At 36.5% G+C, this 27,981-nt stretch overlaps 1 protein-coding gene across 3 annotated transcripts; it reads right to left on the bottom strand.

The window, feature by feature from the left end:
* Positions 1-11: 11 nt before the first annotated feature.
* FLVCR1 (FLVCR heme transporter 1) lies at positions 12-27,380 on the bottom strand. Of its 3 annotated transcripts, XM_032466449.1 has the most exons (13): positions 26,926-27,380; positions 26,096-26,666; positions 21,166-21,310; positions 20,517-20,633; positions 15,238-15,378; positions 8,961-9,028; positions 8,148-8,251; positions 6,470-6,580; positions 5,697-5,802; positions 5,151-5,262; positions 2,670-2,737; positions 2,419-2,494; positions 12-1,453 (listed from the first exon to the last, which is right to left on the bottom strand). In XM_032466449.1, the coding sequence occupies exons 1-12, from the start codon at positions 27,363-27,365 to the stop codon at positions 2,420-2,422; spliced, it is 2,058 nt and encodes a 685-aa protein (XP_032322340.1). In that variant the 5' UTR covers positions 27,366-27,380; the 3' UTR covers positions 12-1,453; position 2,419. The 3 variants fall into 3 exon arrangements, 2 of the variants coding, with proteins under 2 accessions (XP_032322340.1, XP_032322341.1); XM_032466450.1 differs by lacking the exon at positions 20,517-20,633 and having other exon boundaries at positions 12-2,494; XR_004314469.1 differs by lacking the exons at positions 12-1,453; positions 2,419-2,494; positions 2,670-2,737; positions 8,961-9,028.
* Between the last annotated feature and the right edge of the window lie 601 nt (positions 27,381-27,981).

Below are 27,981 nucleotides of genomic sequence, written 5' to 3'. Positions count from 1 at the left end.
ACCATACAAAATTAACATTAAAAAAATAAATTTATCTCAAATCTCAAATACTGAAGAATAAGCATACAGATAAACAGCACAAAGAGCTAATTTGAACTTGAAAAATGACTTAAGACAGACAGGCATTCTTCTGGCAATACTCTTAAGTTTACAGATATTTTTAAAACACATTTTTAAAGACATTTCTCCCACATTCACAAAATGCAAAAGCTATATTTGCAACACTTATAAATACATACAGGAGCTTTAGAAAGCATCCAGTTTCTTCCTAAAATTACTTGATTAAAATTTGCACAAGTCATGGTTATCTAACTCCATTTCCCAAAGATATGACATATAATTATATGACATTCTTCTTTGACGTATTATAGACAAACGTAACTCAAAAACACAGAAAAATTATCAATTCATTTTGTGTTTTGTCACATATTTCATTCTTTTTCTAATCAACAAGGAAAAATACACATGATATATGTATATATGCTTTTCAGAAATAAGATATTCCAACTTTTATCTATAATTTGTTCAAAACCTCAGGAATTCAATAGGTACATTATTCCTTTAAACAACACTGTCAGTTTAAAAATACAAACAATAACTTAGAGGAGGGACCGTAAGATATATTTTTGGCCATTAAACCTGCAACGTAAATATCTAAGGAGGTTAATGATTCAGCAGATTCTGCCTGAGCTATCACCAAATGAATAAAAAGGCAAAAAACAGATTTTAAATTCCCGGTGTCTACAAAGTAAGAGCCACAGTAGTTTATTCAATTGTCTCCAGCTAGATTTAAGTTCCTGTGGTACAGTGATTCAGTCTACCCCCTGATGAGCGCATTTAAGACTCAAAAAATATCTTTGAGATCAAATTTAAGATGTTCATTACACAGATGAGGAAAATGCTGCCTGGAGATTTACAGGGAAGCTAGAAACAGATCCAGGACATGGATCGCAGTTCCGGATTCCCAGCTAAGCTCTTCCGGGAACATGTTCTCCAGGGTAAGAGTCCACGTAATTTAGTGCCGCTTGGTTTCAGAGAATGTTGTAATTTCAATATAAAGCAAAGCATATACTACAACCAAATCAGAATTACTAATTCACTTCAAGGGTATTCAAGGGTATACCTGATTCGCTTTTTGGGTTTAATGTGAACATAAAATAAATATTACGACTCTTTAAATGCCATTACTGTGAAGATATTCCCTCTCAGCTTAGAGACTCACGACACGAACAACATTTAGATTCTCACTGTAAACAAAATGCAGTGGTAGGCACTGTGGAAACACATTTGGTCCTGTTCTCCGTACCCTGAGCATGTAAAAGAGCAGGCTGTCCCAACAGCACGGAGCCTATGCGCATTCTTGGTGAAGAAAAGAACCTACTCTCACGATACACTGCGGCATGCAGACCTGGGCACAGTGTTCCTCAGAGGACAATGGTCATAAAAAACGATGCTGCGGAATTAGAACAGACAGCATTTCAAGAGGTCTCTACTCAGTGGGAACCCCTAGGATATCTGAAGTTCTTATAGAGTCTGTACCTCTAGGAATCTTCAAGATAAAAGTATATATAAGGTGTGATACAAGAAATCATGAAAAAGCCAGTAACACATAGGATGAAATTTTCCTACTATAAAGTTGTATATTGAAAGAGTAAAAAAAGCAATGGATACAAAACTATTCTATTTCAAGTTGGAGTGAAAAAATATAGTGCTCGTATTCACACCGTGATGGGAAGGCAGCACAGAGAAGAACTCGAGGGAATGAGTCTGTGTCTGGGCTCCTTCACTTAATTGGAACATAGCCTAAGACCAAAGTTATGGGTTCAGTCTGCGCACATTTATGGCCATTGACAGTACCTGTTACAAAGCATTTTCTAACAAGAAGGTATGAAATGGGAAAACCGTAGAGGTCATCTGGAAGTGTCACTTGGTGGGTTAGAAATGTCATATTGTTTTACTATATTCACACGGAGGGGGCTTGGACAGCTGGTCTGAACGATGGAAAGAGAGACAACTAGGAATATATTGTACACTTGGTTCCACTGGATAGTTTTATATAAATAAACTGCGTGTACTGCTATGGGACTTGAAGGGATCGGGACCGCCATATTATTATTTTAGAAAGCCTTCTAAGCTTCCATTGTCTACGGAAAGAAAAACATTTACTTTTGAAAAACAAATGTCAAGAAGCTTACTTTTAGATCAACAATATAAGATGGGACACTTGGATAAATGTGTAGTGTTAAAATGATGTGAGCAAAAGTATTTTAAGCAAAATGTTGCTTAATAACAATCAAGTAAAAACAGTAACTGCAGTTACAAGTCACATAATAATTTTCAAGTAAGTGTCCATCCCCCATAACCCATAAACTAATCTTTACTACACAGTTATCACGTGATATTAACTTTTCCCTTTACCTCAAATTGCTAATTCTGACTGCTTGGACATGAGAATAGTTTTTGATTCCTGGTCTGTGGGACTATCAACTGGTACCTGTAGAAAGAATCAGAAGACAAAAAATTTGTAGTACGTATGTGACATATGCCATTATGACAGATCAACAGTTGGTTCAGGAATAAAAAAAAATAACTGACTAGATAGACTGTTTTACACTTACTCTATGCACACATTTCTCAATAGTATAGTCATAAAAACATTCATTACTTACAGCTTTAATATCACCATTTGTAATTCCTTTGTTGATGTTGTGTCTTTTCAGATCTGACTTGATCAATGCTGAAAACAGAAGTGGCAATGGAGTTACCACAGAGTATGTACAAATATACATTTTTCTAAGCAGTGCGAAACAAAGTCTTTTCTGATACTGTAAATGTAGCACCATAATATTCTACAACATCCTTGTAGCCTGAAACAGTGACATCTAAGCCATTAACTTAATTAGCAAGTCATTCATTAGTGAACAAATACAGGATGCTAAGGACCAAGAGACAAAGATGAAAAGCGCAATTCTTCCTTAATGGGCCCTCTAATCTAGAGAAACGTTGACATTCAAACAATTAGAACACTGCATAACAACTGCAGGAATGCAGGCCTGCACAGGGTGCATGGGAGCGTGGGGGAAATGCCTGTGTCAGCTGGAGGAAATCAGGGAAGGCTTGCCAAAGGAACACATTTGAACTGAAGTCTGAAAATGAGTAGGAACTTGTCAAGCAGATGAGAGGAGAGAGGAAGGCATTCTAGGCAGGCAGAAACCAGTATATGCTAAGAAATCAGGATAGGAAGAGTACAGCCTATTCTTGGCACTCGAGGTAGTTTGGGATCATTGGAGCATCAAGCACAAGAGGGAGGTGGCAGGACATGAGGCTGGGTTGGTGACACTGCATCTGAGTAGGGGGGACATGATCAGGCCTGCACATCTGGGAGCTCAATCTGGCAGCTGCGTGGAGGACGATCATCAGCAATGAGACCAGAGGCAGGAAGGCCAGTCAAGGGGCTTTCATTCTGTTGAGAGATGATGGTAAGAGCTGAACGTGTGAGAAATGGTGATAGAGTTCAGAGATATTTTAGAACAGAACCAACGAGAGCTGTCAGTATTGGAAAAGCAAAATGCACTGCATTCATTCAAATGTTAGTTCCTATGTCAAAAAGAAGACCTGCCAACAATTACAGGACAAAAATGTAAAAAAAAAAGGTACCACCTTCACCACACCTCAGGAATTTCCCAGCCCCTTTTCCTGTCTATACAAATGACTACCGAATATAAATCCATCATGCTTTCTCCAGTAAAATACTCAACATATGAGAGACATCAATCAGCATTTCTGGATGGTCAAAGTATCAATGCAAAATTAATTTTAAAGATCTTTTTTTCACTTCTTAATGAATTTTCTGGACTTTGGTTTTTTGAATTAACATTTATGAGTCATTATAAAATAATATGAAAAGAGAATATAAAACTGCTCCCTTTTTTTTGGTGCAACAATAACACTCTATTTGACAGCTATATGTTATTTCCCTAGAAATTAAGAACCAACAAGGAATTACTTGTGACAGATCAGCAGTTAAGGCAGTTAATGTATTAAACTACATACATTCAGTTACAAAACATTCAGTTTTGTATGTTTTATTTTACTAACTGAAGAGAATGGGAGAAAACTCCTTCACGGTAAGCTATTTTTCTTTGAGGAAACAGGGTACATTCAGTTCCTTTGAGTGTACGAATCAATGATGGTGACCTTAGGTGGTTGTGTATTTCCAAAATAAGCGTTTATCATTGGTAAGGGTGGTGAGAGTTCATACTGGGTGTTTCAGAAAGAACAATCAGGTATTCAACAAACATAAAAAGAAGTCTTGGTTCATGTATTTCTGTTAGATTCCATCCTTGAATTAACTTAGATTAAAAATAATCATCCCTCTTCAAGTCTCCATGGCTTCTCTCTCATGTCGGTAAAGGGATGCAGAGAGAAATTAACAGAGTGAAATAACAGGAGAGGCCAACATGGGCCTGGAAGCGCTGCTGGACATAAATCTCACTTCTAAATCCATCCTTATACCCATGTGCCTGGATAAATTATGGATGAAAGCCCTTTACATGCTCTCTTCCTGGAGAGTGGGCACTACTCTCCTCCCTGCCCAGGGCTACCCTGATTATTCCCAAGAAGAACTGGCAGACAATTCCACGTGCTGTTTACAACACCACCACCACTGACTTCTTACCACGGTTACCACATAATAACAAAAGCCTGCATGATCAGGCCTGTCCCATGTGCCAGACACTATACTAGGAGCTTTTCATCAGCCATCTCAGTCAGTCCTCATAGCAACTCTCTAAAGCAGGCCTTTAATACCGATATACAAAGGAGAAAAGGAGGATGTGAGAGGTTAACTTGAGTAAAGTCACACAGGTAGTGAGCAGCGGAATCAGAACTTCAGGCCAGGTTTGTCCATTCCAGGTCTTAACCAACTCATTCCAGTGGTTTTGTTTTCTGTGCATAGTAACTGTACTGAATTTGAAACCTCAAAAGTGAATCACAGATTCATATCCTTGGAGGCAAACAAAAATATCCTACTTTTTAATCTTATTTTTTTTCTTATGTTTTACTGAGCCACTGAGAAGCAATATAAATAAAAATTAAATATAAAGACAATGTGACACAAGCACTTTTGGCAGGCAAATATCCTAACTTACCTGTTAAAATGATGCCTACAAACATCCAAATACAGAGAAAAATGTTTCCTGCCTGAGGACCATAGGCTGATGTGAGCCTTCCTTGTGCCAATGTGAAAAAAATTCCAAATATCTAAAAGAAGAGAAATAATTTTTAATAAGTTTGCTTCTTTAAAATAAATGTAACAAGTTTCTTCTAGCACGGAAACTATAGTCAATATCTTGTAGTAACCTATAATGAAAAAGAATATGAAAATGAATATATGTATGTGTATGTATGACTGAAACAATAAGATGTACACCAGAAATTGACACACTGTAAACTGATTATACTTCAACTTAAAAAAAAAAAAAAAAGCAAAACTTTTCAACTTATATGAAGTTCAAAAAAAAAAAGTAATTTTTTTCCCCAGAACTTTTCTTAACTATTTTATTCATATGATTTGGCTTCTAGAAATATGCATTGAAAGGTGGAATTTTTAAAACAGAAACTATGGTCAAACTTATTATCTGCTGGAATATTTGGTAAACTAATCATTTCAGATTTAAGAGAAATCAGATGTTTACCTGTGCAGCAGCATTAAGAAGACCAGAGGAAGTACCTTCAGATTCTGGGTAAGTAATTTCAACAGCAAATTCAAAACCCAAGGGGAGGTAACCAGTCATGAAGAAACTAAGAAAATAAATCCAAAATTACATAAAGAATCATTAGAAGGACTCTATCACATATTGATGCAATTGCTCTACTTCTCAGACCTACTCTAATGACCAAATAAGTGAATGTTTTGAAGTCGGTAAGTGCAACGAAGGCACTATTATTATTCACCAGTTAACCCAAGGACATGAGAACTGAGAAGTGAATTAATGAATTAGGAAGCAAAACAATTTCTAATTTTTTCCTGAGAAAAATTTACCTCTGGTTTTCTAAGTGAATTGTCTTTCTAGCCAAATAAAGCTACTTGGATTAAGTAGGGCTTATCCATTTTTCATATAGCATATACCAAAAAAATTTTTAAGCTGTTTTTTATAGTTCTAAAGAATTACATGAGGGGAAGGTATAGCTCAGTGGTAGAATGCATGCTTACATGCACGAGGTCCTGGGTTCACTCCCCAGTACCTCCATTAAAAAAAAAAAACTTAAAATAAGTAAATAAATTTAATTACCTCCTCCCCCCAAACCCCCCCCACAAAATAAAAGAATTACACATTTACATGCACAGGATAGATCCTTTAAAGTTTAAAATATTAAAGAAACTTTTAAAACATTAAAACCCATATTAGTAATACTTCAGGATTATAACAGAATGCTATCATTCCTCTGAAACATACTTGATGCTTACCCGAGCAACCCTCCAGTAACAAACACGATGATAATGTGTCCAAGGTCTAGGGTGAAAGTAAATATAACCATTCCAACAAAAGACGAAATGTAAACTGTCAGAGTAGTGTGTCTAAAACAAAAACAAAAAAACTGTTAGTATTTGGTTGGGTTTTCTTAGGCACATAAAATCATGTAGTTAGCTGTTGCTCTGTCTATACAATAGTACATTCATCTGATTTCAAGATCCACCCTTTCTTATCAATGGAAAATGATTCCACCAAAGCATGGACTTTTAAGATTAAATTTAAGTTTCAACAGCAGCAGATAGCAAAACCCACATCATATCCAATGCTCAGACAGGAAGGAATACTCATAGGGATAAAACATTTTTATGCCACCAAATGGCATAGTTCCCTATCCGCAATTCAAGATTCAGGTCAAATTCCACCTCTTCCAAAATGCCCTTCCTAATCACTGCAGCTTGCAAGATTCTCTCTTCCAAACGCTCTAATAATTTTCTATCTACATAATTGGCACTTGATATCCATTTTGGTCTGTTATAATATTATTTAACTTTTCATATGCGAACACCTTATTTTTCCCAATTAGGCTGCAAATGTCCTAAGGACAGGGATCATACATTGCTTGCCATGATTCCTCAGGGGCTTGGTGAATGAATGGTAGTTACCCTGAGAAGAAAAGTAGGGCAACAGAGAACACATATCCTTACCTATCCAGTTTTCTAATTATATAACGGGCCAAAGCCTTAACAAATTTAATCCTTTATGCTCCCAACATCTACAAATTTAACGGTTCCACTCTAAGCTACTATTTCATAATAATGAAGCCACAGTAAGTGCTGTCTTAAATTATGGGAGAACCATCTTGGAGAATTTCAAGATCAGAGGCACTTTGGAAGGGTTCAGATGATGGTATCAAATGTATCTTCGGACTTGAAAGGTGCATAGGACACAGTTCCATTATTTCACTCATTCCTTTTGTTTCATTCCCTTCATTCATTCACAGCTCCATTCATTCATTTCTCCCAAGTAGCTGGGAAGTTTCTGTTAAAAAAAATGTAGCTATCCTTTTAAGGCCCAGGGACAAAGATGTTGCCTCTGAGATCCCTTTCTCAGTCTCCCAGGTGGCATTACTCACTTTTTCTTTTGTATTAGCATTTTTCTGGTTCCATATAGATGTACAATTAATATAGCATTTTCATATTATGTATTACAGCATTATAGTTCAGTGGTGCTACAATTCAGGGGCATTTTAGCCAAAAACTTTTTACCAAAAAAGCCTTATCCCCAATAATAATTTTTTGGTAATAAAGAACTTTTATTTGTTTGTCTTTAATTTACAACATGAGAAAAGAGCAATTCAGAGTCACTGTCAAAAGTCCGATGTTTCTCAGAAAGGGCTCTTTTTAGGATAGAAATGATCCATTTCTGAAGCAGTATGTAAGGGGGAGAAAGTTCATAAGGTATCCAAGTTCTCGGATTTGAAATAAATATGACCAATAAGATAATACACAAACTACTGAAACATTCACAAGTAAAGGGAACTTAAGAGTGTCTAGAACCCAAGTCTTTTAGTAATAACAACACTTTGTAAATTTCTTAAAATAAAAAGCCAAGGTTCCTTTAAAACCAAAATACCTTAGGGTGTACACTACACATCTGCCTACTTTCACTTACTTGTATGTTTTGGTATAATCCAGCCATAAGCCACAAAGGATAGAGCCCACCATTCCAGCCAATACGAGTGTTAGCCCGATCCTTCCAGCATTCACTTCTTCTCCCTTAAAACAGTTTTCAAGAGAAGTTAATCAGATACTTCTAATTCAGTCCTTCATTCTCACACCTTCTTATAGTCAATGGAAACAATCAGATAAAATTAAGCATACAATGTAACAAGATTTCAGCACATGTGTTAGGGCGAAGGGGTAGGGGGCAGGCAAAGCACATATAAAGGACATTCTACATTAAAAACAAAACAAAACAAAAATACCCTGATTTATGGGAGAAATCAAAAAGAAATTTTTTCTTGATCTTCCATGGTTAGAAATGATTTTTGTTAGAATTCTTAAGTAATTCACAACGTCTGAAAAGGAGGCTAATCTATTAACTTTTACATATTACAACTGATTTCTACTTTCAAAAGCAAAGAGAGGTCAGAACTTGATATTTACTTCTTTATATTTGTGTTGGTTTCTTTTAAATTTTGTTCTCTATCTTTTCCCATATAACCAGTCACACTCTCTCTTTAAAGAAGAATTTAAAAAAAAAAAAAAAAAAAAAAAAAGACTGATGTATTGTCAAGGCAATAATGACTTCTGCTTTCCATGTTGTATTTAATAAATTGTATTAAGTGTATTCTCAATTAAAGCAAATATAAATCTTTTACAGCAATAAGATGATAAATCTTTAATCTCATGATCATGATGATAGGAATTACATTACTAAAACATTCTTGGCCAGGCATGTAACACAATATAGGCAGAAGTTTACCTCATAATATGTCAGTATCATTTGATTTAATAATGTTGAGACTGAATAAAATGCTCCAGTCATGATACCTATAACAATAAACAGAAAACCATAAGTATACCATTTGCCAGTTCATAAAATGACATGGAGCACTCTGTGACAATTGTGAAAATACAACATCTTCTTAGACAGCTGACAGAAGAAATTAAGATCTCTTGCTATTCCCTTTCAGGATATGGACTGATCAATGTAACACCTAAACTTATCATGATTAGTAGAATTCTGATTGTAGATTTCTGTCATTTTACCATTTCTTATTATTTAGATTCAGACATACTGACCCAGAAATCATAGTTCCATGCATAACACTGTATATGACAATCACGCCAACAGATTGCTTACTGAGCACTTAGTTAAAGCATCAAGACAAAATCCTTACTTCAGAGATCTCACCTCTGCATCAAAGACTTACAAGGCAATTAGTAAGACAATGTTAATTTAAGAATACTTTAAAATAGAAAAATAAAAGGTTTGATATCTTGAGAGCCTATGACTAGGTTTGATCCCTGGTGTTTCTTCACACATATTGTATGACTTTAGGTCTAAGTCTCCTAACCTAGCTGAGATTTAAGTTGACTATTTTTATATTATTAAATATTTCAAGTATATAAAATGTTACAGTGAATAATTTAACAAATACCCTTACTCATCACCCATCATTGTCAAACATCAACATTTTGCCATCTTTGCTTCAGATTCATTTTTTTTTTTAGACCTTCCTTAATCCTATTCTTCCTCAGAGGTAACCCCTATCCTGATCTTAGTTTTTATCATATTTAAATATTATAATATATGTGTATCCATAAACAACAGTTAGAATTATTCTGCATATATTTAAACTTTATATAAATAATAAATTTATTTGTATCTATCTGCAACTTGCTCTTATCACTCAATATCATGGTTTTGAGATTTATCCATGTTGATACTTTTAGTTCTAGTTCATTAGTTTTCTCTGCTGTATAATAGTCTGTTGTGTGAATACACTTCAATTTAATTATCACTTATCCTAAGTCAATAGACACTTTAAGGTTTTTTACAGTTTTTCACTATTAACAACAATACTGCAATGAATATTATGTTTTTGTTCTTACATATAAGGTTTCTCTAAGTATATATAACTAAAAGTAGAACTTCTACTTTCTAGATCTAGCCAAATTGCTCTTCAAAATGGTTGTACTAACAGCAGAGTTCCTTTACTCCACATACTTGACAAATTTGTTTTCATCAGATTAAAAAAGAATTTTTTTTTGCCAATTTAAATGTGTGTGATATTGTATTTTACTCTGGTTTTGATTTGTGTTTCCTTGATTACTAGTAATGTTGAGCATCATATATGAACAACACACACACACACACACACACACACACACACACACACACACACATAAATGCCTTCTTACTTCCCTGGACTGTTTGCTCTTTTCTTATTAATTAGTAGGAGTTATTTTTATATTGTAGGTACTAAGCCTTTGTTAATTATATGTATTGCAGACATTTTCTCATAGTCTATGTTTTACTTTTAAATTTTTGGTATCTTTTTAGAAAATACCATTTTAATGTAATCATACTTATCAATTTTTTTCTTTAGGGTTTCTGTTTTTTGCATTAGGAAAATTTTTTAAGAACAGTAAAGATGGTTTCCTATATTTGTTTCTAAAATGTTAAAGTTCTGATTTTTACCCTTTGGTCTTTATTCATAACTCATTTTTGTGCATGATATAAAGGAGAGACCTTTATTTTACCTTACTTTTCTCATATGGATAATCGATTGTCCCAGGACAATTTACTATAAGATTATCTTCTACAAACATTAAGTTTTCATATATGCATAATATTCTAACCATCACAGCTGAAATATTCTAGTGTTTCTCTTTCAGGTACTTAGTGGCATAGCCATATGACTTTTCTCTTTTAATTGAAGTACAGTCAGTTACAATGTGTCAATTTCTGGTATACAGCATAATGTCTTAGTCATGCATATATACAGATATATTCATTTTCATTAAAGGTTATTATGATACTGAATATAGTTCCCTGTGCTATACTGAAGAAATTTATTTTTCATCTATTTTTATATATAGTGGTTATTATTTGCAAATCTCAAAACTCCCAAAAATCCAAGAGTCTGGATAAAGAATTACAGTAACGAGGAATACTATTACCTGAATCTAGAGTACAGTATTTGTCTGAGTTTCAGACAGCAAGTAGCAATAGTTGGGATAGTAAGGGATCATGTTTTCTCCAAATAGCCCTAACTCAAAAAACAAACAAACAAACAAACAAAAAACCCCCCAGAAAACTGTCTTAGTCTATTTGGTTCCTGAATTATTTGGACACTACAAAATCCTAAAAACCTGTCCTCAGAGTGTAGTCCCTATCCAGACTATCCCATGTGCAAGTCTGCTCCGACCTTACATATACAATATTAGGCATAGAGTGGGACAGGTACGCTTCCAAAAGGTGTGATGTGATTCTTACTCAATCAGACATTATGGTCCCTAACCATGCACCCCTTTGGTGATGAGTATGAGGTAGAGAAACTTCTCCAACTGTCCTGAGGAATATTTTTCAACTCTCCACAGTGTTTCCCAACTCCTTCCAAATTCTTTCAACAAATAAACTCTGTTCAGTTTCTGAAGCCTGTGTCCATGTCTGGCCTCTCCATCAATCCAAATCTACCACTGGGATTTGTTAATACCATGGTCCTGTGAGGTTAACTGGCCTTATTACAATCCTGAGTCATCCGTAAACATGGTATATCCCTCTGCTTAATTTAGATCTTTTCTTATGTTTTTCAAAGTTTTATAATTTTACAATTTATGAAGTAATTTTGGTAATTTATTCCTAGGCATCTTATACTTTTGATTCCTGTTATAAAAGGTATCTTTTTATAGGAATGCAATTAATATTTTCACATTGTCAGGTATCTAATAATCTTGCTGAACCCATCCATATTAGTTCTAATAGAGTTTGTAGGTTCTCCTTCATTATTTTTGTAGACCATGGAGTCAGCAAACATTTCCTGGAAAAGGCCAGACAGTAAATATTTTCAGCTGAGGCGGTTACTCGGTGCTGCCCTTATAGTTCAAAAGCAGCCATAGATGATATGTAAGTAAACAAAACTTTATTTGTAAAAACAGGCAACAGCTAGATTTGGCTCATAAGCCATAGTTTGCTGACCTGTGGGATACATAATTATATTATCTGTGAATAAGGGCATCTTCTTCCTTTCCAACTCATATACTTTTTCTGGTAAATATATATATTTTTATTGAAGTATAGTCAGTTTACAATATTGTGTCAATTTCTGGTGTACAGCACAATACTTCAGTCATATAGGAACATACATATATTTGCTTTCATATTCTTTTTCACCATATAGTTCCCTGTGCTACACAGTATAAACTTGCTGCTTATCTATTTTATATATATTAGTTAGTATCTGCAAATCTCAAACTCACAATTTATCCTTTCCCACCTTCTTCCCCTACTGGTAACTGTAAGTTTGTTTTCTATGTCTGTGAGCCTCTTTCTGTTCTGTAAATAAGTTCATTTGTTGTTGTTTTTTTTTTTTTAGATTCCACATATAAGTGATAGCATATTTTTCTTTCTCTCTCTGGCTTACTTCACTTAGAATGACAATCTCCAGGCCAGTTCATATACTTTTAATTTCTCTGTACTACTGGGCCAGCCAGGACTTCCAGTTGGACGCTGAATAGAAGTGATGACAACAGACATCCTCATTTTAAGGGATACTTCTTATGGATTCTTAAGGGGACTGCGTCTAAGGTTCTGCTTTCAGAATTATGTTTGCTGTAGGGTTTTCATAGATGAACTTTATCTGAAAGGTTCTGAAAGTTCATTTTTCTTCACAGTTTGCTAAGTCTTTAATCAATGAGTATTGAATTCTATCAAGTGCTTTTTCCTCAGCTATTGGATAAAACTTCCTCTTTGATCTCTTACTGTGGTCAATTATATTAATATATTTCTAGTACTAAATAATTTCTCACTCCTGAGATAAACCAAAGTTGGTCAGGATGAATTATCATTTTTTATAAATTGCTGGATCAGGTTTGCTAATATTTTATTTTGGATCTTTATATCTAGGCTCTTAAGGGAAATTAGCCTATAATTTTTCTCTTATACTCTCCTTGTCTGATTTTGATATCAAGGTTATAACAGCCTCATGAATAAGCTGCAAGCGATAATAAATAAGTTACAGATGATAACAGTGTTTACTTCCAGGAAGGGGAATAGGGTGACCTGGGGACAGAGATGGGGGAAGACTGACTTCACTATGTATCCTTTTTACCTTTCAAATTTTATAAAATACATAATAAAACTGAGAATTAAGAAATGAGAACTTAGTCTTCATTTATAAAATAAGTATAATAATCTTTCTATGTCAAAAAGTTAGATGAAATAATATATATGGAAGTCCTTTATACATTTCATGCAAATTTTAAATAAATTTTCACCTAATAATTTACATATAATCACACAAGTGCTAAATAATGTGATATAAAAGACAAAAAGGCTCCACAGAAATCAGAGTATTCAGAGAAGGCCCTGAATACTTACAGGCCCTTGCTCATGCTATTGCCCTCTTCCCCATGAATTACTCAAATCTGACCCATCCTTCAAGACCAGGCTCAACCACCGTCTCTGCCTGCCATCCGCACTCTTCCCTTCACTTATCTTGCCCCAGTTCTGTATTCTGAAGGCCATGAGCACGCACTTGTAATACAACGTCTCTCGTGTTGTTACCTTTTTGATAGATAACTCTTGTGCTGTTGTTTACTTTTCAGATGGTTATATCAATCTCCCCAACTGGTTTATGATTACTTCGGAGTGGAAATCATATATCATGCTTCTTTCTAATCAATACAGCATCTAGGGCTCTATGACATATTTAGTTGATATTTGATAATTACTGGTGGGATAAATGAATAAATGAACAAATGACAGAATGAATAGTAAGTGAGGCAATGTTAAGCTAGCTCTTATAGGATTGCTTAAGAAAAAAAAAGCACATTTCAGGTGAAAGAAATAGCAGCAGAAACTGTTACAGAGACTAGAATTAACAGTGTATATGCATGCAGAGGCATGTTTGTTTGTGTGTGTGTGTGTGTGTGTGTGTGTGTGTGTGTGTGTGTGTGTGACATGGGGTTGATTATAAATTTGGCTGAAAGAGAATTCTGTATCAGGAAACAGAGGTAAAAGAAGGAAAGAAGCCAATGACAGGCTGACAGGCTAAAGGAATGAATCCACTCTAATAGATAATAGTGAGCCACTGTATTTTCTCTACTTCCTAGTTATGAATTTTAGGTTTAAGTAAGCAGCGGAGGTAACCAGCAAAATTAAGAAAAGGAGCTATGGCATGCTAAAGTATTTAATGATGAGATGATTTAATATCCGGGATTTGCTTTAAAATATTCCGGGAAAAAAGTAGAGAAAATAAAAGCAAACTTGGTGAAATGTTGGTAATTGGTGAAGCTGAGTGCTGATGAGTACATAGGAATTCATTAAATTAAATGTTCTACTTTTGTGTTTAACAATTTTCACTAAAAAAGGGTGCGGGGAGTAATCCTGGTAAAACAGTAAGAGTTTAGGTCAGAGCATAATTTGTTACAGCTTAGAAAATAATCATGTACTAGGGTGTGCACTCCCTAAAAAAATGTAAAGAAGAAAAAAGTCACTTCTGAAGGCAAGTAAGACAAAAATAGGGGGTATTGGTTAATATAAAATGTTAATATAAGAAACAAAGAGTCAGAAAACTCTGAAGGGAATCAAATGTGTTGGTGCCTGCAGTCAAAACTACAGTGTTAGGACGGGTATCTGTCTCTAGAAGGATGAGATTCTGACTGTGTAGTCAAAATAGACTACAGTTAGCATAGGGTCAGAGAAAGGAGTTATTGATACATTTCCCATATGCTTTAGTGATCAAAACTATAGTTCATAAAGGACCTAAAACACCCTGGGAGAACTCACAAAAGATGACAGTGCTTCTCTAATTTCTACAATTTTTTTGTTTTAAAAGTATGTAAGAAAATCCATCCTAAAGTTTCTGCTTTTAGTTCGAATTTTATGACTATGCTATCATTATAATTACAGATTTAATAAACCTATCTCATTATCTCATTAATTAAAGCTCAAACCACTAGATTAAAGGAAAAAACCCACAATGCTCAAAGGTTTACACAGACATCAAAGAAAATAAAGGAAAATTGCTTACCGTAAGTGACCAGGAGAAGCACAAAAGGAGTGTTTTTGAATAGATTCCTTATTGATTTCACATAGGAGTACTTTTCAGGGGGACTGTCCTGGAGAACTGCTTGAGCCTGACTTGGTGGATACTGAGGTTTTTCTTTGAATGCTGAAAACATACATGAAAAGGTAATTAAGTATATGTGTCTTCCTTAGTAAGGAGACTAAATTCAGGTTAAGTTTAAAAAGTTAGTAAAAGGTTTTTATAGAAAGGTTTTTCATTTTCACTAATTTCTAAGTGAAGAATAGTTTGGTATTATCATCTCAACCTGCTGAAACTGACTAAAACGCACAGATTTGGCCAATTCACACAACTGCACTGCAAAACCATCAATACTGTGTCACAACCTTGCCCAGTGATTATTCCATTTTTAGTTAAGCAAGATTAATTTTTATTATATTAAGTATTCAATAATTCTATTTCTAAAGTTGGTTCAATGTTTAATTAGAGGTAACATTAGATATGAGCAAGCCAATATGTTATTGAACTTTTTAGAGGACTGTCTTGTGTTAGTAGATATTTGCTTCTGAAATTTGACATAAAGTTTATCATCTGATCCAATTACCCTTCTAGAACTGAAAATGTCAAGGTGGATTCATGGGAGCAGAGCCAGGTCCTGCTTGCTGACTCACTGTAGCTGCATATGGAAAATTCAGGGGTAGAGCTGAGAGGCATAAAAGTGTGACATCTGGCTTTTGGTACTGTAAGTTTTAGCTCTGCACATTTCTCTGGAGTTAAGAGATAGATCTCACAGCCTTCTCAGCCAGACATTTAGAGACTGCCCTGCTGCTGGGCAGGGAAGGATCTACTAACTTCTAACAGATGGCTAGGGAAAGATTTCTGTAGGGTTTGGCTAGCCAGGAGTCAAGACTTCTTGAGAGAAGAGCTGATCTGCTAAGATTTGGCTCATCAGAAATTAAAATTTAGTTTTAGTGTTGACTCAAAACTTTAAACTAAAATAGATGGAAAATGCTCTATTTCACTGAATCTAAGACAGTCTGATGTTAGCACTCAGTGATCTTGGCAGGTATCAGCAGAAGGTTTTAACATAACCATGTCTCGATTGCCAACAACATTATATGTCATTGATTTTTTTTTTATTATTATTGTGGTAAGAACATTTAACATGAAACCTACCCTCTCAACAAATTTTTAAGTGCAAAATAAGTACTGGTAAGTACAGGCATAACATTACACAGCAGGTTTCTAGAACTTTTCATCCTAGATGCCACTGATTGCTTATTAAAGGTATCTCAATTTAAGAGATTTCAAGAAAAAAAATGTACACTTTAGAATCCATGAAATAGGGTAAATTCAAAAGCCAAAAAAGAAAGTAAATAGATTCAGAAGAAAGTTTTTTTTTAGAAATATTAGAATTTCCTCTTTCTCTTTTTTCTTTCTTTTTAAATAGTGGCTATTTCCTTCTTTCAACAAGGAAGGCCTGCTTTGTAGTCTGAAAGTGTGCTAGATCTGATGGACCTGACTGTCAAATTGCAATCATGTAGAAATTTTAAAATAATACAGATTTTGAGATTCTACCCATGGCTCAATGAACCAAAACCTCTAGAGGAGAACTTGAGAATCTGTATTAAACACAAAACTCAAACCCAGTCAGGTTTTTAAATCACTGCAAAATAAAGAAATGGTCCTTAAAACTTCCATATATTATAAGTCTGATCTCCTGTTTGTTGCTAAAAGTTTAAAAGTTACAGTTCTTGCTCATCAAAACATTGATTCATTATGATATAATAAAACATCAAACTAAAACAGACTTCTGTTTTTACAGGTTTCACAACTAATTCAAGAGGAGACATAACTCATAAATATTTACTTTTAATGTCCTTACTTTGGAGGACTGGCAGACACATGTTTAAGTTGTTGCAATTCCTCCTCTTCCTTTCACCCTATGTGCTCCTTGCACTGTTGAGGACATCTGTTGTCCTGTCCTGAAAGTCTCTTTGTATCCTAGTTAAGTTAGGAGATATCTCTTTTAATTAATATTGGTAAAGCAGAACTCACACGGCTGTAAAACAAAGTTTCAGAATGTAAAAACTATGTTTACAAGGTAGTCATGGATATTGAATGAGTTTTAAGTCTCTTACTTTTTTATTTGCTATGGTAAAATAAGTCTAAATGTCTCAGATTTGAACTTACATGCAAAATGAAAACAATTTCTACTAGTTTTTAACTCCACTAGACTTATTTTTTTGAATGCAAGTGATATCTTTTAGTTTCAGGAAGTCAATTATCCTCTTGGACAGAATTAGCCTGTATCTACACGCTACACAATTTAGTAAAGTTGAGCTTAAGTCTGAAGAAAAAGAAAAAGGAACAAAAACGTATTGGTCTATGACCCTGTTTACATTGTATTGCTCCTTTCAAAGGATGAAATATGGCGTTTTCTGTCTCTTTTAAAACTGAAGAACAATTGTTTTCTTCTACCCTCTTCTCCTCTCCCCACCAAAAAGTTGTGCCAATAAAATAATTAACTGTTAAAACAGTTATTATCCTCCTTTGGCAAAGGGCATGGAAAGCAGCCAAAGGATGTTGGGTATCACATTGAAACTTTTTCTCCCATGATGAATAAGTAGCAAATCTATTGTGTTCAGGGTCACTTCTATTTTTTGAAATTAGATTATAATATTATCTTTTGATTTCATTATTTACGCCTGTGTAATTCAAGCAGACATTGTACATATTAACTTATTTTAAGACAAACATAGGTTTGAATCCTGGCTCTGCCTCATCTCACTGTATAATTCTGAATTCTGAAGTCAATTCCCATCTCTCAGCTAAAGTTTCTCACCCATAAAATGGAGACAATAACAACCAACTGCTATGAGAATTATACGATATATGTAAAGGAGTCTTGTAATTACTGAGTACTACACAAAATATACTGTCTTTTTTGAGGAATATTTATTTTTAAAAATCAGATTCGTTATCTCCAGGGCTTGAAATTCTTATAGACTAAGTAAAATGTATTTCTATTAAAGTTTATAATAGCAGCCAATATATAAATATCCTGAGTATAAGAAACAAAAGTAAAATTATGTGTACATGTTATATACTCATGTGTTTAAATACCTTAGTATTAAATATTTTGACTGCCATTACTTCTGGTTTCTGTCATCCACTCATTTTAGTGAATCAGCATGGTAAGGACTTCAGTTGACATACTTAAGTGATATAGTTTACTGTTCCCTGTAAGAACAGCTTTCAAGTACAACAGCATTACCACTTATACAAGAGGAATTTGAATTGAAACAAAAAATAAGACTAAGTAAAAATTAAAATGACATATTTGTATATGCATCATTTTATTAATGGAGTTAGACTGCCTAGGCTCACATTTCCCCTTTAGTATTTACTAACTGTGACGATGGGTACATTAAATTTACTTAAATTCTATGTCCCAGTTTCTTCATCTATAGAATGGGAATAATAACAGTACTACCCTTAAAGGGCTGTGAGGATTAAATGAAATACAGTGTGAAGTGTGGTTTTAAAAATGTTTGGTACATATCAATCAAACATTAGAGAGCATAATCGTGTTCTCCCAATAAGAATGGGGTATTAGTGTGAAATTCAGGAGGCTGGGGTTAATTCCTAGAAATGCTAGATGGCTCACACTTACATGTAAACTCCATGAGGAGAGTGATAGGATTACACGCATGAACCCTCATTACATGCGTGAAACCTGAAGAGAGTATTTTAGAAAGACTGCTGAATACCAATTTGGTATATGTGACATTGCTGAAAAGCATCAGCAAAACTAAATTATTTTACAAGATTTAGTTGGGCTTCCAAAGTATTTCTGGGTAGAATGTAGAGGGAAGTAGGATTGTCTCTCAGTAATTAAGGAATTTAAGGAAATAAGGATTTTTAAAATAATCTATATTCTCCTTCATAGCAAATATATTTCATTAGGAAAACAGATAAATTTTTAATTTAAATGTCACAATTTTCAACCAAGACTTTCATATCACAACTGTGTATTATTTTGCTTTTATACTATGTTTGGTATATTACAGGTCACCAAGCAAAACTTGACAATGAAGCTTTTTCTCCCTATTCCCTTTCCATTCTGTTTCCCCTCCCCCCAGCTTCCATTTCCACTGTCTACTCATAAACCATGAGTACATAAATAAGTAAGTATGTACAGAAATAGCTCTCTTTTACTTTCTCAAATAACACAGGGTAATATGCTAATAACCACATCTATTGTTTTTTTTTTTGTCCCACTCCTTGACAAATAAAAATGTTCTACTTTTATTTTTAGCATCTCATACATATACATAAGTTTAAACACAAATGTGTCATATATATAATTTCATATCTATAGATATATACAATCTATTATTCTCTCACTTCTTCTAAAGAGACAAACAATTGAAGGCAATAAAAAAGGAAAACCAGAATTTATTTGATGATACATAAACAATCAAAGGAAAGAGGATTTTATATTTTAATAATCCCTATTGCTAATAGAAGGTCCATTTATGCAAAATATACATAAACTATACTTCATATTTCATCTAGCAAATCAAATATGGCTACCAGAAAAGTGGATGTAAGAATTTGTTTTTGAAAAATATACATTTCTTTTAAAACTGCTAAACTGCGAAAATAGTACAGGGATAGTTTGTCCTTTTTCAATAGTCAGCACACAGCAAATGTGCCACTCCTTAACTGAAACATAAAAACCAAACATAAGTAGATTGGACATGTCTGAATACTTCAAAGGCTACCAAGAGAATATTTTGTTCATTATCTCAAGGGAAATTAAATACGTGGGCTTGGTTTCCTATACCTGAATCCAGCAACTTCATCTCTAAAGGCAGTCTCTATCAAAACACTCCATAGTCTTTAGCACACGTTTTCTTTGAAAACTGAGGATTTTATATCTGGTGATATGAATTTTGAATTTTGAATTTTGAAACTTGAATTTTTCATTACTATTATAACCATGGTAAAAATTAATATATAAAATTTAAAACTCCAGCTACAATGTAATTTAACTGTAAAATGTTTTTTAATTATAAAATTTAATGATTATAAAAGATGACCTTTCAACTTTAAAATTCCTTTCCTCATCAAATCAATTTAAGATTTACTCAGTGCCCAAAGGGCAACAGTCTAATGTTAGCAGCTTTATTACTTAAATCAGCTTTACTTATCCTTTCCCCTGAAGTCAAAATTGTTTCCCATTAAAAATAAACTTTAAAAAGCCAACCTTCCCAAACCTTCTTCCAAAATGATGATGGCTGCTTGCAGCTGATTTTGACTGGCCGCTTCAAGAGACAGGCCCGGACGAGAGGACTCAGGGACGAATGGTGGCAGCAGTACTTTGCTGGAGTGGCCTAACAAGCAGATAGTTGCCACAGTTTGAAATTCTGCTGAACAGCTTTGCTGCTGCTCAGGAGCATTCACTGGTCAACATTTTCAGACCCAGTTAATTGTTAAAGTGGGGATCCTTAGGAGGATTTATCATTTAAAGGCAGGTTGTAGCCTATTTGCATCATTTCAGAGCATGACAAGAACTTGTTCCTGGCTGGGTTAGCGTAAGATGCAGAACATCTAGACTAATATGCAAAGACGAGGCAGGTGTTACGTTTGAAACCAACAGTTATCAGGGAAGAAAAGTTAGTAGGGAGATAAATGAGATGAATTAGTCTTTAAAACCTTTACAAAATTAAAACAGATGTAGTGGACCATAACATAACCCTAGGGTTGTCGCATTCATTACCTAAATAAGAAAGTGCACAGCAAGAATGAAACAAGCAAATAGCACTTGAGATGCTATTAATACAAATCTTCAGGGTCCTTTATTTTTATTTTCATATGTTTGTCATGCATTACCTATTTAAGCTATAGGAAAAAGAATTCACTTACCAATTACTGTTAAAATAAATAAAAGCGTGGCGACGGCTGACGTTCCATAAAACATGATACTGATATTACAAGCCAGAAGTTCTGTGTTATTCTGTGTGTTGGGCACCAAAACTGGTGGTAGCAAAAAGCCAACTGCAGTTCCAAGCTGTAAAATAAACAGTCCTGTTAATTCTTTCTTCTTATTATAAAAGAAAAAAAGTACGTACTGGCAATTAATGCAATATAAAGATGACAGCTAGTATATGTAAGATGCTTTTGTAAACTCTAAAGCACCATGTTCTAATCTTTTTTTTAACCATTGTACTGTTAAAGAAAAATTGCTGCGGGAGGGTATAGCTCAAGTGGTAGAGTACATGCTTAGCATGCACAACATCCTGGGTTCAATTCCCCAGTACCTCCTCTAAAAATAAATAAGTAAACCTAATTACCTCCCACCCCACCCCCCCAAATCGCTGACAAATGTCTTCTCTAATCAATAACATTTACTAAACTTTAACCACCAAAATGATGCTGAAATAAATTTGTGTTAAGATACAGGCTACTTACAATTAAAAAGGGAAATAAGAATACACACAGCAAAAAAATGCTAAGAAAAGACAGCCTACAGAACGGGAGAAAATATGTGCAAATCATATATTTGATAAGGCTCTACTATCTAGAATACATAGAGAACTCTTACAACTTAACAGCAAAAACACAAACATTCCAGTTCAAAAATGGGCAAAGGACCTGGATGGACATTTATTCAAAGAAGATATACATCTGCCTGACAAGCACATGAAAAAATGCTCAACTTCATTAGTTACTGGAGAAATGCAAACCAAAACCACCATGAGATACTTCATACCAACTAGAATGCATATAGTAAAAAAAGAAAAAAAAATGCTGGCACAATATGGAGAAATTGGAACCCTCGTTCACTGCTAGTAAGACTGTAAAATAGTGCAATGTACAGGATAGGTAAACAACAAGGTCCCTGTATAGCATAGGGAACTATATACAATGGCTTGTAGTAACCTGTAATGAAAGAGTATGTATATATATGTGTAACTGAATCACTGTGCTATACACCAGAAATGAATTCAACATTGTAAATCAACTATATACCTCACCAAAAAAAAAAAAAAAAAAAAAAGAAAAAGAAAAAGATTGTACAATAGTGCAGTCACCGTGGAAAACAATTGGACTGTTCCTTTAAAAGTTAAACATATACCATATGACCTAGCAACCCCTCTCCTAGGTATGTAACCAAAAACCTGAAAGCAGGTCTTAAATATTGTACATGAATATCCACAGCAGCCCTATTTGCAATAGCCAAAAGGTGGAAACAACCCACATGTCCTTCAATGGACGAATGGATAAACAAGATGCGTTGTGTCCATCCAACGAAATATTATTCAGAAAGAATGAAATCCTGATATACACTGCAACATGGATGAACTGTGAAAACATGTTAAATGAAAGAAGCCGGACACAAAAGGTCACATGTAGTAAGATTCTATTTATGTGAAATATCTAGAATAGGGAAATCCATAGAGAGAAAAAGCAAATTAGAGATTGCCAGGGGCTAGAGGGTGGGGGGGATGAGGAGTGACTGCTAAGTGAGTGCTGGGTCTTCTCTGAGGGCAGATGAAATGATTTGGAACTAGATAGAGGTGATGGTTGCACAACACTGTAAATGTACTAAATGCCGTACACTTTTAAATGATTAATTTTATGTTATGTGACTTTTATCTCAGTTTAAAAAAAATAAGGCTGACTATGATCATCACAACAAGAAAACTAAAATCAAAGTATTAAAGGAGGCTCACTGGGGAGAGACATCAGATTCTTTAGGGGATGGAGGTGAGAAGGATGGGCCCAAGATAGGCTTCAAAAAGGAGGCTGAGGCAGGGAGAGTTTACCAAATATTTCATTTGCTTTCTTATAAAAAGCTGGATAGAGACAATTAAACAGGTAAGGATGAGAGAGTGTGGTTAAGGGCAGTACTGTGATGGAGGGGTAGAGGATGCCAAAACCAGGAAGATCATCCAAAGAACACTGCTCAGAATGAAAGGGGCTCTATGAGCAGTTGAGCTGGACAACAGGAGTACACCTGGACTATTCCAGGCCAACTGGAACATATGGTCACCTTAGCTAAGACTGTACTTTGGAGGACCACCTTGTAGAGACTTGGGTTCAGGAAAAATTTCTGGAGGAGCAAAGATCTGAATGAGAAACTGGAGTTAGCCAAGTAGAAATGTTCCCAGCCAAGAGGACAGCATGTACAAAGGAAGGAGAGAGCATGACCTTGTGAGAAACTGTAAGTAGTGCACAATTCCCCTCAGAGCAAAGAAACAGTCTGTACGTGAGGTATAGGGGCTGTGTAGAATGGTGATGCTGAGGAACTAGCGGGAGGCAGACTGGAGGGGCTCACTTCTTCACATTAGAGACTTTGAACTTTATCCTAAAATCAATGGAAGTCACTGCAGGGGGCAAGGGAGTGTGCAAGACAGATCTGCACATTAAAAATACTATACTGGATGAATGTGGAGAACTGAGGGAAGAGAGCAAAAGCTGCGGACAAGAAACTGACCAGTATCTATGAGTCTGAAGCTTATTCATTCATTCAGTAAATTTTTATGAAGAATTACAGGCACTATAACAAATGCTGGTGATACAATTCTGTACGTTCAGACCAGGTACCTATTTCATGAAACTTAAAACCTAACGGTAGGGATGGGAGATAAGTAATAATGAACTATTAACATATAAACATAAATCTATCAGATGGTGATAAGCACTACATAGAGAATTGAAGTATAATGATGTAATGAGAGTGACTGGGCAACTTTAAATGGGATCCTCAAGAAATTCCCCTGAATGATATTTAAAATGAATTTAAACTGATAGCTGAGTGACAAGAAGGATATAATGTATTCTGAGGAGGAAGAACATTCCAGGCAGAGAGAATGATTCTGCAAAGGCCTCTATGCAAAATGCAAGTTTAAGGAACCAAAGACATATTAGTAAGGTTTTGTAATCCAGAGTAAACTATTTAGGTTTTATTTTAAGAACTACAGAAAATCATTGGCAAGTTCAAAGCAGAATAATGACATGATCTGATCCATGTTTTATAAGATTCTCTTGGGCTAGCGCTTGGCAGTGTAGATGGGTAGTTAAAAGATAGGGTTCAGGAATCAGACCTGAGTGTGAATGCTGCCACTAATTAGCTGTGGGACTTTTGGAAAATAATTTCATCCCTTCAAGTCTGTTTCTGTACGTATAAAATGAGGAGACTAATATTTCCTACCTTACATAATTAAATTAAATGAAACAATGTGAGTAGCATGGTGCCAGGTTCTTAGTGAATGCTCAGTAATGTTGAATGTTACTATGAAAGATCACTCCATAATCTAGGCTGAAGATGCATACTTGGGGGTCATAAGCAAGTGCACAGCTACTGGAGCCAAGGGAGGATGAGAACGCTTAGGGAGGATGTAGGAGGAAGAACCAGAAGTGTGCTAAGTTTTAGAGGGAAATCTGCCTATGAGAAAACATTTTTATTTATTATCCATAAAATACATAATCCATAGATATGGAGTTGATAATATATTTCTATTGTGCTCAATGAAGTATTAATCGAGTGTAATTTTGTAAATGTAAAATACTTTCAGGAAACAGTTCTTATCAAACATGCAGAAGTAACCAACTAAAATATCAGTCACAAATTATTCTGGATATACAACTATTATTTCAAGCTATCCTTTTTGCACTTTTAAAAGAAGTAAACATACAGCAATGAGCCTACATGTAGAGTTAGTCTTTACATGGGTTTTTTTTTGGGGGGGGGTGAAGGAGGTTTATTAGGTTTATTTATTTATTTTTTAAATTTATTTTTAGAGGAGGTCTTGGGGATTTAACCCAAGACCTCCTGCATGCTAAGCATGTGCTCTTCCACTTGAGCTATACCCTTCCCCTTACATGGATTTTATATAAATCTTACTGTGATCTTGAAACAAGTGTTAGACTGGAAGTGAGAGAGTAACATTCTTTTGTTACACAGCTACCTGCAGTGATGTATAGAGAGGTGAAGTTTTTGGTATATGGATTTGTAACTTGATTCTCCTCAAGTTGAATGAACACTCAATATAATTTACATAAAATATCATAGGACTCCATATGCAAAATTTAAACTATACTAAAAGAACCACCCTACAATTAAGGGGGAAAAAAAAACCACACACACAAAACATTCTACCTAAAAATGCTACTAGAATGCTAACTGAATTTGAACTATGATGCTGGCAGACTAGGAGATACCTTAATAGAGACTTGGCAAAATAAGCCACCCTTTTACAATGGATTCCATGATCTGTGATTTGTGTTGCATTTTCTTACTGTTAAAAATTGGTAATTGGACTCAGTGATGCTGTGAGGTCTTTAACACCAGAACACTTACTTAGCAATTATTTATACATGTCTGTTATGTTCCAGATACCCTGCTGACTGCTAATATATAAGATTAAACAGGAGCTGTTCACACTGACCACTCAAAATAAGAACAAAGAATCAAACATCTTCTTTTCACAAAATATACACTGGTGACAAAAATAATACCTACCTTAGTCTTATTCATCATTGCAATGATGCAATGACAAGTTTTTTATGACATTAGGCATATATGGGACAATACAGTTAATAATTTTATAGGTAATTCTCGAAGATGACAAGGCGATCATTTTAAACTGGTTTTGAAAGTTCTGTCTTTACAAGTAAATTAAAACCCCTCTTTAATCCAAGACTGCTTCCTATTTTATGACTACTCATCTCCTCCCCTTCATTTATAGAATGCCTCCTCAGGGTTCATCCATATGCCTAGCTCACATGGTCGATGACTTTTTATCTGGTCCTTAAGGATCCGATTTTCATCTATCACCCTAGTCCTTACCTGATTACCTAGCACAGCGGTGGCACAAGCTGTGGACACCTCCTTGGGCCCAAACCACACTGAGGCGATGTGGGAAGGCAAGCCGAGGATGAACACCTGGGCCACGGAGCACAGGCACTGGCCCATCATGGTGACCCAGAAGAGATGCTGCTGCACGCTGCCGCACTTGATCCAGGCGCCCAGGCAGTTGAGGCCGGAGCCCAGCAGGGCGGTGAGCCGCAGGCCTCTGGTGTCCAGCAGCCAGGTGGCCGGGAAGATGAGGGGCACGTAGGCCAGCATGTACACCATGGACAGCCAGTCGATGTGCAGCGAGGATACGTTGTAGAAGTTCTCGAAGACGTTGCTGATGATGCTGTACTGGATCCACTGAAAGGCGTTCACTAGCGAGTACAGGCTGAAGATCAGCAGCACCACAAAGCGCCTCGGGGAGAGCGCCGTCCGCGGCACCAGGGTGTCCTCGGCCCCCGGGGTCTCCTCGCCGGGGCCCCTGGGCAGCAGCCAGGCCTGGGTCTCCTCCTCCGGGGCCGGCGGAGTCTTCGGCCTGTCCAGGGCTCCGGAGGTCTCCTTGGGGCTATCCCGAGAGACCGCATTCAGGGCCAGGGAGCCTGCTTTGGGCCCGTTCTGCGTCTCCGCGCTCACCTTCCCGGCGGGCGCTTCCCCGGGGACCGGGAGGTATCCTATTGCGGGCGGGTGCCCGGGTACCACCGCTGCCCCCTCCTCCTCGTCCGGCCGCACCATGTCCCTGGGCTCCCCGCCCTCCTCCCAGGCCTGCACCCCCGGCCCAAGACCCGAAGCCCTCCCGGCACCCCAAGCCCAACCCTTTGGCCCACCGCTCCTGCGACTCGTTCCCCGGCAGAGTGAGTCCGGGTGGGAGCCGGGAGCCGCGAGCCGCGAGCCGCGAGCCGCGAGCCGCGAGCCGGGCTGCCTGAGTCAGCAGGAGAAATCGTCGTCCCCCGCGCGGCCGGAGCGGCGACCACCCAGCCCGAGGCCCGGCTGGAGAGCGCAGCGTCACTGCGCGGTGACGGCCCGCAGGCCAATCAGCGGGCTTCGGGGAGCTTCCGTGAAGGGCGGGGCGGGAGCGAGTTCGCCGGGAGGCAGAAGAGGAAGGCCAGCCGGTGTGCGAGGCTCGGCGTTTTCCTCTTGAATGGCTGCGAAAACCCGAAGCCTTCCGCCCTGCGGTTGGCGGGTGGGAAGCAACCGGCGGATTGGGCAACTCGGGACTGGGAGCGAGGGGGTGGGAAAAACAGCTGGGAGACAAAGAGGCAGACATCAGCGTCTCCACCTAGAGGGGCTCCCCTTGGGCTGCGTCCAACACTGGCTGAGAACGAATTCGGCCTCTTGGCCCAGAGCAGCCGTCCGTCAGCATCGGACCCTGCCTTTAGAGCAGACAGGACCACGTTTCGTAAATGAGTGCTATCTCGGCAGAGGGAAAACATCAGAAAGCGTTCTGATCCAAACAAAGAGATTTCTTCAGAAACCTTACGAAACTGGAATCTCCTCACCCCCACCCCCACCCCGCTGACGTCTGAGGCGAGTGAGACATGTGTGAGCAGGCTCTGTCGTTCAACATTCCCCCCTTGGGCCAGCACTTGTAGTTAGTATTTACTGCACACACTTATTCAGTGGGTTCCAGGCACCAAACTTGGTTTGAAAGGTAACAGACACTGTCATGGACTCTGGGGAATGAAAAATAAAACATCAGACATAGTCCATCTTCTCAAGAGCACACATAGTCTTATGAGTCTTCCTGGACTAGAGGAAAATCAGTCCGGCTACTTCTTGGGAAACTAATTTTGAACGAGGGGGGGGGGAAAGGCTGCAAACATTGTTAAAATGAAATTGAAACTAGAGGTATCTCACAGTGAATTTAATCTTAAAAAGTACTG

Source organism: Camelus ferus, chromosome 23 (assembly GCF_009834535.1).
Source record: "Camelus ferus isolate YT-003-E chromosome 23, BCGSAC_Cfer_1.0, whole genome shotgun sequence".
Lineage (NCBI taxonomy): Eukaryota > Metazoa > Chordata > Mammalia > Artiodactyla > Camelidae > Camelus > Camelus ferus.
The sequence above is the reverse complement of the archived record's forward strand: the minus strand, read 5'-3'. Positions and strand labels throughout refer to the sequence as shown.